The sequence below is a fragment of the Artemia sp. Qi Xiang Cuo genome, chromosome 21 (genome assembly GCF_049724085.1).
Source record: "Artemia sp. Qi Xiang Cuo chromosome 21, ASM4972408v1, whole genome shotgun sequence".
Taxonomy (NCBI): domain Eukaryota; kingdom Metazoa; phylum Arthropoda; class Branchiopoda; order Anostraca; family Artemiidae; genus Artemia; species Artemia sp. Qi Xiang Cuo.
In genome coordinates, this window is record NC_142814.1 from 52,292,173 (window position 1) to 52,304,771 (window position 12,599).

General features: G+C 36.4%; 2 protein-coding genes across 2 annotated transcripts; both read right to left on the reverse strand.

The window, feature by feature from the left end:
• Window positions 1–5,422: 5,422 nt before the first annotated feature.
• LOC148939721 (uncharacterized) lies at window positions 5,423–5,803 on the reverse strand. Its single transcript, XM_089106956.1, has one exon. It carries the CDS (start codon window positions 5,801–5,803, stop codon window positions 5,423–5,425), a length of 381 nt encoding a protein of 126 aa, XP_088963082.1.
• Window positions 5,804–6,169: 366 nt separating this feature from the next.
• LOC148939722 (uncharacterized) lies at window positions 6,170–8,204 on the reverse strand. The gene is made up of 2 exons (XM_089106957.1): window positions 7,929–8,204; window positions 6,170–6,348 (listed from the first exon to the last, which is right to left on the reverse strand). Exons 1-2 carry the CDS (start codon window positions 8,140–8,142, stop codon window positions 6,170–6,172), a joined length of 393 nt encoding a protein of 130 aa, XP_088963083.1. The 5' UTR covers window positions 8,143–8,204.
• Window positions 8,205–12,599: the final 4,395 nt, after the last annotated feature.

The following is a 12,599-nucleotide window of genomic DNA, read 5'->3' on the forward strand; positions in this document are numbered from 1 at the left end:
CATGTTCGTACAGAAATGGTTACCATCCCCCTACTATGGTAAAAAGGTTCTATTTCACCATCCCTACTATGCAAATATATAGCTCAATATTTCTTTGGACCTTTGAGTAATGAGAATATTAAAAAGTCAAAGAATTTTATTTGAAATCACAAAAAATAGGGCTTTTAGAGGAACATTCACAGATCGAATTGGAAATTTACCATAATGATACTAAAGGATAATTCCCTGCATAATTTAGCTGTGCATAACGTCTTACACCTCTTCCTTTAAACGGATGAGAAAGTTTATCTTTTTGTTGTGCTTTTATAAGCATTGTTATATGCTTTCTTGTAGCACTAGAATCTTTAAAAATATGCAAGGGGTTATTTTCCTTGTGTATTTTTCTATGTTCTCTTTAGCAGTGAACGGTCTCTCTGTTATGATGTGACGAGGATACATGTGGTGTTGGGGTTAATTTGATTGAAATAACTTGTTGTATCACCGGTTTTAATGGGGGAGGTCCCTCAACAAGTTCACACAGTGCCTTTTCTTCTTCTCCGCTCAAAGGAAATGTGCCCCAAACATCATCATCATCATAAATAAAATCTTATAATGAAAAAGAACGTAACTGGAAGAAAGAATGGTTTTACTTTGAAAAGAAGAAAAAAACAGTGGTGTATAAAAACATTTAAAAAAAAAATGGCAAAATATGGATCAAAGTTCGTAACGTTGTGCTTGATGATCATAACCCTTCATAAAAGTATTCCATTTTTCAACACTGATGGTACATTCTATAAGTTACGCTTCTTCATCATTGGTTAATGGAAAATCACTCCATACATTGTGTTCTGGTTAGGGTATTTTTATTTCTACTATTGGAATTTTCTTTGCTCGCTTGAATGATTTCCTTAATTTCCTTAAATATGAATTAAATTTAAGTAAAATGATGTTGAAACATTGAATGTAGAATGAAGAGAACGAATATAGCATCGCATAATGTACTTCTCTCCTTACTAAATTATAATACTCTTAAATTTGCAATATTCATTATAATTTCTTAGTTTTCTTAGTAAATAATCTAGTGAAATGAAAAATAATAAATATAGCAGCGCATAATGTGCTTCTGCTGTCCGTACTAAATTATAATACTCATAATTTTACTATATTCATTATACCTTCTTAGTTTTCTTAGCATATTATCTACTAGAAAGAAAAAAATGACAAATATAGCAGCGCATAATGCGATGCTGCCCATACTAAAACAATGAAAATCACACCCCATAGTTTCATCTTAATTTACTAAAAATGAAAAGCAATTACCATATGAAAATATTTATCATAAGTTACATCTACCCCCCCCCCCCCCACCGGAATAAAATACATTCTTAAAACTTTCTTTTTTTGAATTCATCAACTGTGGTGAAAATGGTGAAAATGTGAGACTCACTGAAGCTCATGTGAGAGATCCAGAAGGTTCAGCTAAGAGACGCAACAGAAAGCTCTCTGGACGTGATCAGTTGCTTCTTGTCCTTTGCAGGCTAAAAGTGGGAATATACGAATAAGACCTGGCATTCCGTTTTTCAATTAGTCAGGGGACCGTTAGCAAAATCCTTGTGAGCTGGATCAATTTCTTATACAAACAGTTGGGAAGACTTGTTCTCTGGTCGTCAAGACAATATGTCGACAGAAATATGCCAGATGACTTTAAAGCTGAATATCCCACAACTCGTGTTGTGATCGACGCAACTGAAATTCAGTGTCAAGTTCCTTCGTCATTCCTAAATAAAACTCTGTCTTATTCGTCATACAAAAGTCGGCAGACTAAAAAAGGTCTCATTGGCATTGCCTCAAACGGCATTGTGACGTTTGTATCTGAGTTGTACGATGGGTCCATCTCTGATGTAGAACTTGCCAAAAGATGTGGAATCCTGAAGATGCCATATGATGATGGTGATAGTATAATGGCTGATAAGGTTTTCCGCATACAGACTGACTTGCCTTCTTGCGTAAGCCTAAATATTCCCCCGTTTCTTCAAAATGATGGGCAATTTGCAGCTTCTGATGTGATTGAAACACAGAAGATTGCCCGCCTCCGAATACACGTTGAGAGACTCATAATGCGAATTAAGTGCTATGGGATCTTAAAAGAAACAATCCCAGTTAACCTTGTCCCAGTTCTGAATCAGATGTGGACTGTTTGTGCCATAATGACAGTCTTTATTAACCCCATCATCAGCTCTTCAGGTGAATTAAATAAAAAAAACAAGTTTTTTTTAACTGAAAGTAAGGAGCGACATTAAAACTTAAAACGAACAGAAATTATTCTGTATATCAAAGGGGCTGTCCCCTCCTCAACACCTCGCTCTTTAAGCTAAAGTTTTTTATTGTTTAAAAAAAATAGAGTTGTGATAAAGTCAAACTTTAGCGTAAAGAGCGAGGTGTTGTGGAGGGGACAGCCCCTTTCATATACGGAATAATTTCTGTTCGTTTTTAGTTTTAATGTCGCTCCTTACTTTCAGTTAAAAAAACTTGTTTTTTTATTTAATTTTTGAACGTTTTTGAATAAATGCAGGTTTTGATCTTGGCTCACAGTACATGAATAATTAAAACAAAATTTTCATATTAATTTACTTTTATTTGGTTAAATAGCTTTCTCGAAAGTTGTTTAATTTTATTTATCAACGTTTTTATTATTGGTAAATACTTGTCACTTACGAATTAACTTACGTAACGAACTTCTATATTAATATATTTTTAATACATTTATTAGGGCGTTCGCTCCCAAGTCAATACCACGCTCTTTGCTCTAAAGTTTAAATTTTGTTCCAAATCCTTCAAAAATGTCCGCTTAATCACAAAGGCCGTTAATTAGAATAAATAGATCTTATTAAAGTACTAAAAAATCTTTGGTTTAAAGTGTGAGTTACTGACAAGGGGGTGAACACAATCATGTATGTAATATTTTCGCTTCGTTTAAAGTTTCTATGTTGCTGATGTTGCAGTTGAAAAACCTGTTTTTTTATATTAAATTTCTGATCTTTTTTTACATAATGCTGGGAAGTCTGGCGTCTCCTTCATAGCACTGTCCCGTCCCCTCTGACAACGTCCTTCCTGGAAATATCCTCCCACCTTACCCCCAACCCCAGGCACGTACGCAGGAATTTGTTTCGGGGGGGGGGCCAAATCCTTCAAACCCATTATTCTGTGAGAAAAATCTGAAAATTATGGGAAAATGAAAAAAATCGTGCGATTTGGGGGGGGGGGGGCCGGTGGCCCCCTTCCCTGCGTACGTCCCTCCTCCCTAGGTATCAAGTCATCCTAAAGGACATACTTATAATATTTTCGAACATGCTGAACAAAATGGCTATCTCAAAATTTTTATCAGGTGACTTTGGAAAAACAATGAGCGTAGGAGGGGGCCTAGTTTCCCTCCATTTTTTTGGTCACTTAAAAAGGGCACTTAGGGAAAAAAATAAATAAAAATAAACATGCACCCGTAATCTTTCTCCTGGCAAAAAATGCAAAATTCCATATTTTTGTAGATAGGAGCTTGAAACCACTACAGTAGGGTTCTCTGATACGCAGAATATGATGGTGTGATTTTCATTAAGGTTCTATAACTTTTAGGGGGTCTTTCCACCTTTTTTCAAAAATCAGCCAAATTTTCTCAGGCGTGTAACTTTTGATGGGTAGGATTAAACTTGATGAAGCTTATATATTTGAAATCAGCAGTAAAATCAGATTCTTTTGATGTATTTATTTGTGTCAAAATACCGTTTCCTAGAGTTTCGGTTACCATTGAGCCGGGTCCCAATAACCAATACTATATGTTAACATTGGGTAAAGTTCATAACTTTCAGCCCTCCTCCTGGGGGCTTCGAGGGATTAAGTAATCCTAAAAGACATAGTTATAATATTTTCGACCATGCTGAACAAAATGGCTATCTCAAAATTTTGATCAGGTGACTTTGGGAAAAAAATGAGCGTGGGAGGGGGCCTAGTTGCCCTCCATTTTTTTTTTCACCTAAAAGGGCACTAGAACTTTTAATTTCCGTTCCAATGAGCCCTCAAACGATATTCTAGTATCACTGGGTCGATACGATCACCCCTGAGAAAAAAAACAACAAATAAACACGCATCCGTGATCTTTCTTCTGGCAAAAAATGGAAAATTCCACATTTTTGTAGATAGGAGCTTGAAACCTCTACAGTAAGGTTCTCTAATACGCTGAATATGATGGTGTGATTTTCATTAAGGTTCTATAACTTTTAGGGGGTCTTTCTCCCTTTTTTCGAAAATCAGCCAAATTTTCTCAGGCGCCTCACTTTTGATAGGTACACTTAAACTTGATGAAACTTATATATTTGATGATACTGATGATACTTATAAACTTATATATATATTCCGTTTTTTAGAGTTTCGGTTACCATTGAGCCGGGTCGCTCCTTACTTACAGTTCGTTACCACGAACTGTTTGATAAGAAGAACCAAGTGAAGAATAGTTATTTTTTTCCTTTGAGTCTACTTTTATTTGAAGCATATGCCGATCCCATGCTTAAGTATATTGAAGGGTAAATAAAAGGAATTGAAATAGAGGATACACAAATAAAAGTTCAAAGTTTTTTTTATTATCTAACAGTATTTACAGAAACTGAAGATTTTGTCAAAGCAATGAATACAACCGAATCTTATTGTAAAATTTTGAAGGTAGAAATATATAAAGAAAAATCTGAGAGTTCAAGCCTCGGAGATGAGGATAGAGATTTCGTGCATGGTGTACCAAACAAAGAAGAAACCAAAGTACTTGGAACAGTTTTCAACAACAGTTGGAAGAAAACGCAGAAAAAAAATTGGAATGAAATTAGAAGCAATGTAAAAAAGGCAATTTCTTATGGAAACAACTGAAGTCTAACTATACACCAGAAGGCTCCGTATGTAATTATTTCTGTATGCCCTATAATATGGTATTCTGCAACAGTTTCTCTACCGAATAAAACAACATTAAAGAAAATTACAAGAATAATTTATCAATTTGTATGGAAAGGAAAGTACCCAGCCAAATAAAAGAAAACGGATTTGACTAGTGGCCGTATTTTTGATGAAAGATAGGTTTTAGTTAGTTTTTTTATATATATATATATATATATAGGTTAAAAAAAAGAATGCTTATAGTCACAGGAACTCATAATCACATATATCAAAGGAACTCTGAATCACAAAAATCAAAGGAACTCGAAATACATTACTTCGACATTTCCGAAGTGTTGCTTCTGCAACATGGACCGTTACTGAAACTTGAGCGTCAACCAATCAGCGCCACGAAACTCAAGTCAAACGTGTTCGCAAAGAAACTTTTTTCAGTAACTGGTGCCTGTGAGGGGTTCTCTTTCGTGGTTGCTGGATGCGTCGAAAAGGTCTATCACATTAATCAAAGGACCTCAAATTACAGAAGCTCAGACAAGTATTCTAGATAATGTAGGAAATAGAAATCAGTCAGAGTTTTGGCTTCATTTTCCCAAAAAACATTATCAAAAGGTATCCTTTGTATTAGTATAACATTTTTTGTCCATGATACAAAGTCACACCATGATAGTCCAGTAATGCCAAGTTGCCCTTGGATCTTATAATAATAGTGGTGGTCTTTTCTCAAGCATGGGAGGTATGGGCATTCAGCTAAAAACTGTTCCTCAGTTTTGTCTCGAAGACTATATGGGCACTTGACTTCAATAATGCCATGTGGGTCTCTTTCGCATGGGTCAAACACACGTCTATCAGGAGACGTGGCAAGCCAGTACTCAGCTGGTATCACAATCCCACAGTCCATAACCACAACGTCCCTTCCTCTTTTTTTCATATTTTTTTTTGTAAATTCGAACAGCAGTTGCTTCATGCGTCCTGCCCCACTTTACAGCTGGGTTTCTATCCAAAAATCTTCAAAGTTAGACGAAACTGATTTTTTGCTCCAAAGAGTGACCGTTTTCACCACCAAAACGAATTTGCTGGAGGTAAGTCGAAACTTACTTGCACGGAACCACGTTTCACTTTCAGCCTGTCTGCGAGAATTTTTTTTTCAATTTCTTTGGCTTCTGATGCTTACACTCTTAAAGAGTCTATCACTCGCTGCTGTTTCGGATCAGGATTTGTCAATATGTAACTACCTGTGTGCCCATACACAGGAAAATCAGGAAACTCAGCAGCCTTGAACAATGCACTGGTTACAACCCTGAGAATTGGTTATAATACTACAAGTAGGATCATCTACTTGTAGATGATTGGTCAATGTTGACAGCACTGGGCATTCCAATAATCTGTTCTGAACAAGCTTGGCCTGGGAATATTCTCCTCTTTCGATGCCGTCTTTCAAAAGATCTGCAAGAAAATCGTTTTTTAAAGGTCTACTTAACACAAAAATACATGTTTTGGCATGCCTTAGACTTCAAACTTAAATTGCTTGCATCAATCTGGAAATGACAGAGACAGCGGCGTAGCCAGGATTTCGTTTCGGGGGGGGGGGGCGTCAGTCTACATAATATAGTAGTCAAGAAAGCGAAAAATGGCATTAATTGTAGTGACGGACCCAGGATTTGCGATGAAAGGAGGGGGGGGGGAAGAAGTAAAAAGTACTTCCTTGTCACGAGCAATTTTAATTATAGGCAAGGTCATCCTAATTCCTTCACCTTAGGAAGGGACGACGAAAATGTGCGGACAAAGTCAAATCTGTGCAGAAAATTTTGAGGTTTGAAGTGGTAAATATATCTATTTTGGGCGAGAAGATGGTTTGAAAGCAGTGCTGTCTGCTGTAAAGCGGCGGAAATTTTAGAACCATGTATCACTAAAAAGTGCACTACTCCATATATTTACTTCTTTTACACCTATCTTTGAGGATTAAATTATCTTAAAACTAGTGTTGTGCGAAGAGTCTAAGTTTTAAGAAAATGTGTAATAGGAAATGTCATTTTCTATTTTTTTTCTGCTCATAATAAAGTATTATGTGAATAGTCAAGAATAGAAAAGTATTTTCTGGCATGAAGCACTACATTTTTGGATTTACCACTAAAGCGTACCTTTCTTTCTATGAACAAGTAATTACTCTTTGGCTCCTTAATGCCACCCGCCTACAGGACCTAATCTTCTGTGCCGACCATACTATTTTGACGACCATTGGATGGTGAAGATTGCTAATGAATTGTCCTGTCAGTGCCAAAAAGCTTAATTTTTCTGTTGAAAATGCATTTTCAAGTCTCTCTATTACAAAACCCAAAAAAGAAAAATTCCTCTGGTGCAATGTATCAACCCATCCTTAGTTACGCAATAGATGATAAGTTCCAGGGTTTTCGAACAGTCTGGAATAAGCAATTTAAGGCATTACAAGAACGCCGTCGCCCCCTTCGGACTGGGAAAATTTCCAATTTTATGGCATTTATGACAAACTTTACCAGATTTCAGAGGGAGGGCGATCGCCCCTGTCCCCCCCCCCTAATATACGCTACTGACCGCTGCAACCATGAAAGCCCATGTAAAACCTTAGATAAACTTGTACGACAACCCCTTTTGCTTTATTGGAACTTGTTATCTGTTGTCTTATTCTTTGGCGTGTGTCCTGGTAGTCCTAGAGCAAAACTTCTGAGATGCAAGTCAAAACAGCAACTCACAGCATGCTTAACGCATGGAACAGTGCAGCTACTACATTCCCCAGTTCAAAGCCCAGAAAGCTGTCCAAAGGAAGAGCAGAGAAATGGAAAGAAAAATGTTTTCCTCATCATCGAAATGTTCACATGAGAGCCATCTCAGGATCCCAAGTCCATGTACAGCTCACATTTGAAGGTATAATTTTTAAACATAAGGTAAAATAAGAGTAAAATAAAATTGCTTTAGTGAATCAGATTTACCTATATAAAAAGCCATTAACAAAAATAATCAAAGCTTATGCAACAGAAACTCTGTCCTACCTGAAAATGCAGATACAGCCGGGCTAAGGGAAGAAATAAGTTGCGCAACTCGCAATCTCAGACTGAGACAATCATCTTTACTGACCCGCGGGTCATACAGCTGCACTGTTTTTGGAGTTGACAGTCCTCCTTCCCAAACTTGGCGAATGTCAATGTCCATCACCTTTTGTGGCTCAAGATCCCGCTTTCTCATGTAATTCCACTGTTGAGACATCTCGGTGCAGCTCAGGGAGGCAGGGATTTCTTTGTACTTCAGACTGCATCAAACTGATAATTTTCAAGAGCAACACCAGGTGATTGCAAAAAACACTTCCAGCAACGCATGAACAAGCACTGATGATAATCTGACTGTCACAGGAAAGATAGACTTTGATGGAATGTGGCTTGTCCCTCTTTTCAAAACTGCGATAGCAACTCCCTTTTATCACTAACCCTTTATTTCCGAAAAGTCCTTCCACTTCTAAAATATGCACGGTTTCCAGGTCAATATATTGCTCCACCAAAAAGCTGTAGCTTCTCTTGAGTTGCCGGATGGCTGAATTTGAAGCTTTGTAAAAATCTTCAATAAGATTGTATGAGATAAGTGGGACAATATCAAGATCTCTGCACCACTGGCCCTAAAAAATATGAGAAAATTAAGAGTTGACAAATTTTGTACTGATTTGTCCTTCAAATAGACATAGGCCTAGGCCTAACCAGTTAAACTGAGGAGATTTGAGTATGGTTTTTGGGTATGAAATGACTTTATAAAGTTCTGAGTGTGTTGGAAGAGTAAAACTACTATGGGCTGCTTGAAATTAGTGGTTGGGGGGGGGGGGGCACCAGCTCCAGACTAATAAAAAAAAATAAGAACTGGATTGGACTGGTCTTGACAATCCTGGGAAATTTCAGGGGGCCCAGGCCCCTGGCCCCCCCCCTAAACGTGCCACTACTTTAAATTATGTTTTTAGGTACTCTGGTATGCTTTTGTGTGACAGACATACTGCAAACTTTTTTTTGGAGATCTGAGATCAGACACTGGAGGCCAGAGTGCTAAAAATACAAATTTATACTCTTGTGTTTGGTGTAGCCTAAGGAAAAGTTAGAAAAATGCAGCTATCCTGCTGCTGAAGGAAAAGCAGGAACAAAACAGATTAGGATCAAGGTCAGTTTTCAGAAAAGGAAGAGGACTATTACCACGTGCTGAACTACTGCGAATGGACTTAAATCTCCCTGATAGCTGACGAAAACCAGGGCCAGAACTAGGGGGGGGGGCAAAGGGGGCAGCTGCCCTGGGCGCTGAGGGGCGGGGGCACCGAAGGTGTCCCCTGCAACCCTACAAAGTTAATTAATGGTTCCAAAAAACATATTTTGATTCTGTTCTAGGGACAGAAACTGAGGGAGGGGGATCCTGAGCTCCTCAAAACCTCAAATGGCGCCCTTCTCAGCTAGGTCAACTCATAAATTCTCAGTCACAACACAAACATAACCGAATTTTTCATTTATATGTGCTCACTCTGCAAAACTCACTTGTACTTTTCATTGGATCCAATATGTTCATGGAACAAAAATCGATACTGATAATCGATTAATCAAATTTAATTTCACATTGAATTCATTAAATAAAATTAACTCAATTAATTGAATAATTAATTTGAATTCAATTTCAAAATCAATTCCAAATAGCTTATATTCTATAAGTAAATAATTTTTTTGTATTAATATATTCACAATCTAGTTATTGGTAATAGCAAGACTCAGGGACATAGACAGGGGCAGGGCCGTCACCAAGGGGGGGGGCATAATAATTATTTTAAAATTATTTGCTTTCCTACAAAGAAATCTGAGATGCAAATGAAAAAAAAAAATACACATTTTAGTAGGAAGTTTGAAATTTTTCCAGCACTTTGCACCAGAAAATACCATTTTAGACAATCCAATTGTTTTATCTGCTGGCAAATAAGCAAGGAAACAAACTGACAATATCCTTGAACTAAATTTATAAAATTTGATCCTTCGCGGCAAACTATTAGTTAATGATTATTATATTTGGATTCAGCATGAAATTCTAAATGGAGAGGTAGGTCTATTTCTTAGCTATCTCAATATTCCGTGAATGGAAAAATATACCAAAATGTTCCCACATGATGTCTGTGCAGTTAGAACACAAAATATTAACCTGGCTGGACAGAGAGGAAGTTCTAGAAGGGCACTGACCCCAAAACCATCCAATTATCATCACCTTTGTAGCAGAATCTAGCCTAAGTATTCTTGGTACTGATTCACAATATTAATTTTTAAGGGTCAAATTTTCGTTAAAAACTGGAAAGTCAACCCATTTTCTTAGGTCATAAACATGTTAAAATTATTGTAGAGACTATGGCGGATCTTTCTGTGTCACTTTTGTTAACTTCTTTGCCTTTTTTGGCACCTAAATAAATGTTTGTAATTTTCAAGTTCGAGTCCATGATTGGCTGGGCAAAGATATAACCTAGTACAGGCTAAACCTACTACCCAAGCTCAGGAAAAATCAATCCAGACTGCAGGTGATGTGCAGCCTTGCTATTAACAAGATTATCAACAAAATTAACTCACCAGTGCCTTCTGAATTTCAGGAAATTCCATGATAGGTTCCATGTCTGCACAACAAACCTGCCAACAATATGGCCGATTTTTGTGCAGCGTTGCAATTCAGGTGGAAAAACGAATAAGGTGTATAGGAAAGATATCAGAAAGAAAAAAAGGAACACGGTATACTAAAAAATATAAATCGTAAAAAAAATTCACGACTTTTGTATATAGTTTAGAATTATTTTCAGGGATGGGAGAGGCTTGGATCCTATTCTGACGGTAATACTGTATTTGGACAGAACATCGAATGGTTTATCGATGTTTTACTGCTTGACATCTAGGTTAAAAGTCAAGCTTTTCTGGTGAATCTTGACGAAAGTAATAGCACTCCCTATTTTTGAAAAAGCAGTTCAATGTGCTAAGATCTTACATCTTTGGAATAAAACGATTTTAAACAAAATCTGAGGACTTGAGTAGTAAGTTTTTGGACATTTTTGCAAGCATTTTCCGTCATTCTAATCTGATCAGTGTTCTAAACACTTGGGTGATATTTTCATCAAAGTTATCTTTTCAATGCTCTATTTTGTAATGACATGTAAGATCTTAACAATTTACTCTAGCAATAAACGAGCATAATTTTATGGCATATTTAACGAATTTAGAAGGCAAATTGTCTGTCCCCAATTGACGCCCCTTCAAAGAAATAGGAATTTAATATATTTTAAAGTCCTTCTTATAATTAGCCATCTTAAACCCATTGAATCAAAAATCAGTGCACATACTCTATCAATATCTATTACATATATGAAATTAAGACAAGGCATGTTGCTCATATCAGTGTAAGTAATGATAAGTAAAAGCACTAAATACAGCATACGAATTGCTTTTCCTCTAATTGTTTTCAGACTTGCTCCTCCTCAAGCAGAGACGGCAAAAAGAAACAATAATAGATTGTCTATGTGCAAGGCTTACCAAAGAACGATGTCGTCATGCTAATTATAAATCAGAAAGGATGTCAGTAATTAAATTTGCATTATAATAAAAGTATTATTTCATTAAGGGAAGTTTATAGGGAGAGGGGTTAAAGGATGTAAACACAAAATCTGGGGAAATACGAGCATAAAAAAAATTCAGTAAGCAATGTTGACAAGTTTATGTATTTTAAGGGGGGAGGTATATGCTAGAATATAAGCTCCTTATCACACGTCTGTTCGTGATCAATTACAGCCATGGGAAAAAGAGGTGATAAGATTGGAAAGAATAAAAACCACCTTTTTTTAAGAATATAGAAAATGATATTACTTAGCTAAGATCTATATGAGAGGTATGTAACTCCTGCTTCTCCTTAAATCTATTAGATTGAAAAGCTTCCATAACATTACCCAAAAATAGAGCAAATTCGCAATAGGACTGAAAAAGAAATGGGGGGGGGAGATTAAATTGTCATCCTTAACACCTTCGCAAAGGGGCACTAATTGTTCTCCAGAGTTCAACACATTTTCTAAAATATTTCAGTTGGCTTACAGATTGATTTCTAGGAGATAAATTCTAGTTTAGTCTTTTTTTTCCTTGTCTATGGTTTGTCTAAAATTCATAGACTAGCTTTGAACTGCCTTTCTATTTATCCAAAAAGCCAATAAAACATATTTTAAGTGGTTGGTAACACCTTTATTTGTTTATGTATATAATACAATATATTCTATTATTACATGTATTGTATTCTTACCATGATTTAGTAATGTACATGATATAAAATGCAAATATAAAATTGAGCAGCCCCAGAGAAAGCAAAACTTCGGTGAGAAATTTCGGTCAGACGTCCTAAGGGGTGTTAAATGGACAAAATATATATAAATGGACGCTAATGGTTCTAGGACTGGTAAAAATTACTTATGATGTGAAATAAAGAAAGTAAAACTTTAACTTTCCAATCAAAAGAGCATCCTCCAAACTTTCTACAACGAGAAGGGGGGAGAGAAAAATGCAGTGCCGTTCATATAAGAGACAAATTCTGCTCTTTTTGGGATTTAATGTTGTTCTTTACTTTCATAATAACGGTGTAGACCAGATATATTCTAGGAAACAGTTTTCAATGCAACAGAATTAACTGAATGAAATCGA

Coding starts and splice junctions, on each gene's coding strand:
- LOC148939721 (XM_089106956.1), bottom strand. CDS start 5,803: ATGGACTGTGGGATTGTGATACCAGCTGAGTACTGGCTTGCCACGTCT.
- LOC148939722 (XM_089106957.1), bottom strand. CDS start 8,142: ATGTCTCAACAGTGGAATTACATGAGAAAGCGGGATCTTGAGCCACAA. Junction 6,349..7,928: donor GGCTGTATCTGCATTTTCAG/GTAGGACAGAGT, acceptor ATTTTCTTGCAG/ATCTTTTGAAAGACGGCATC.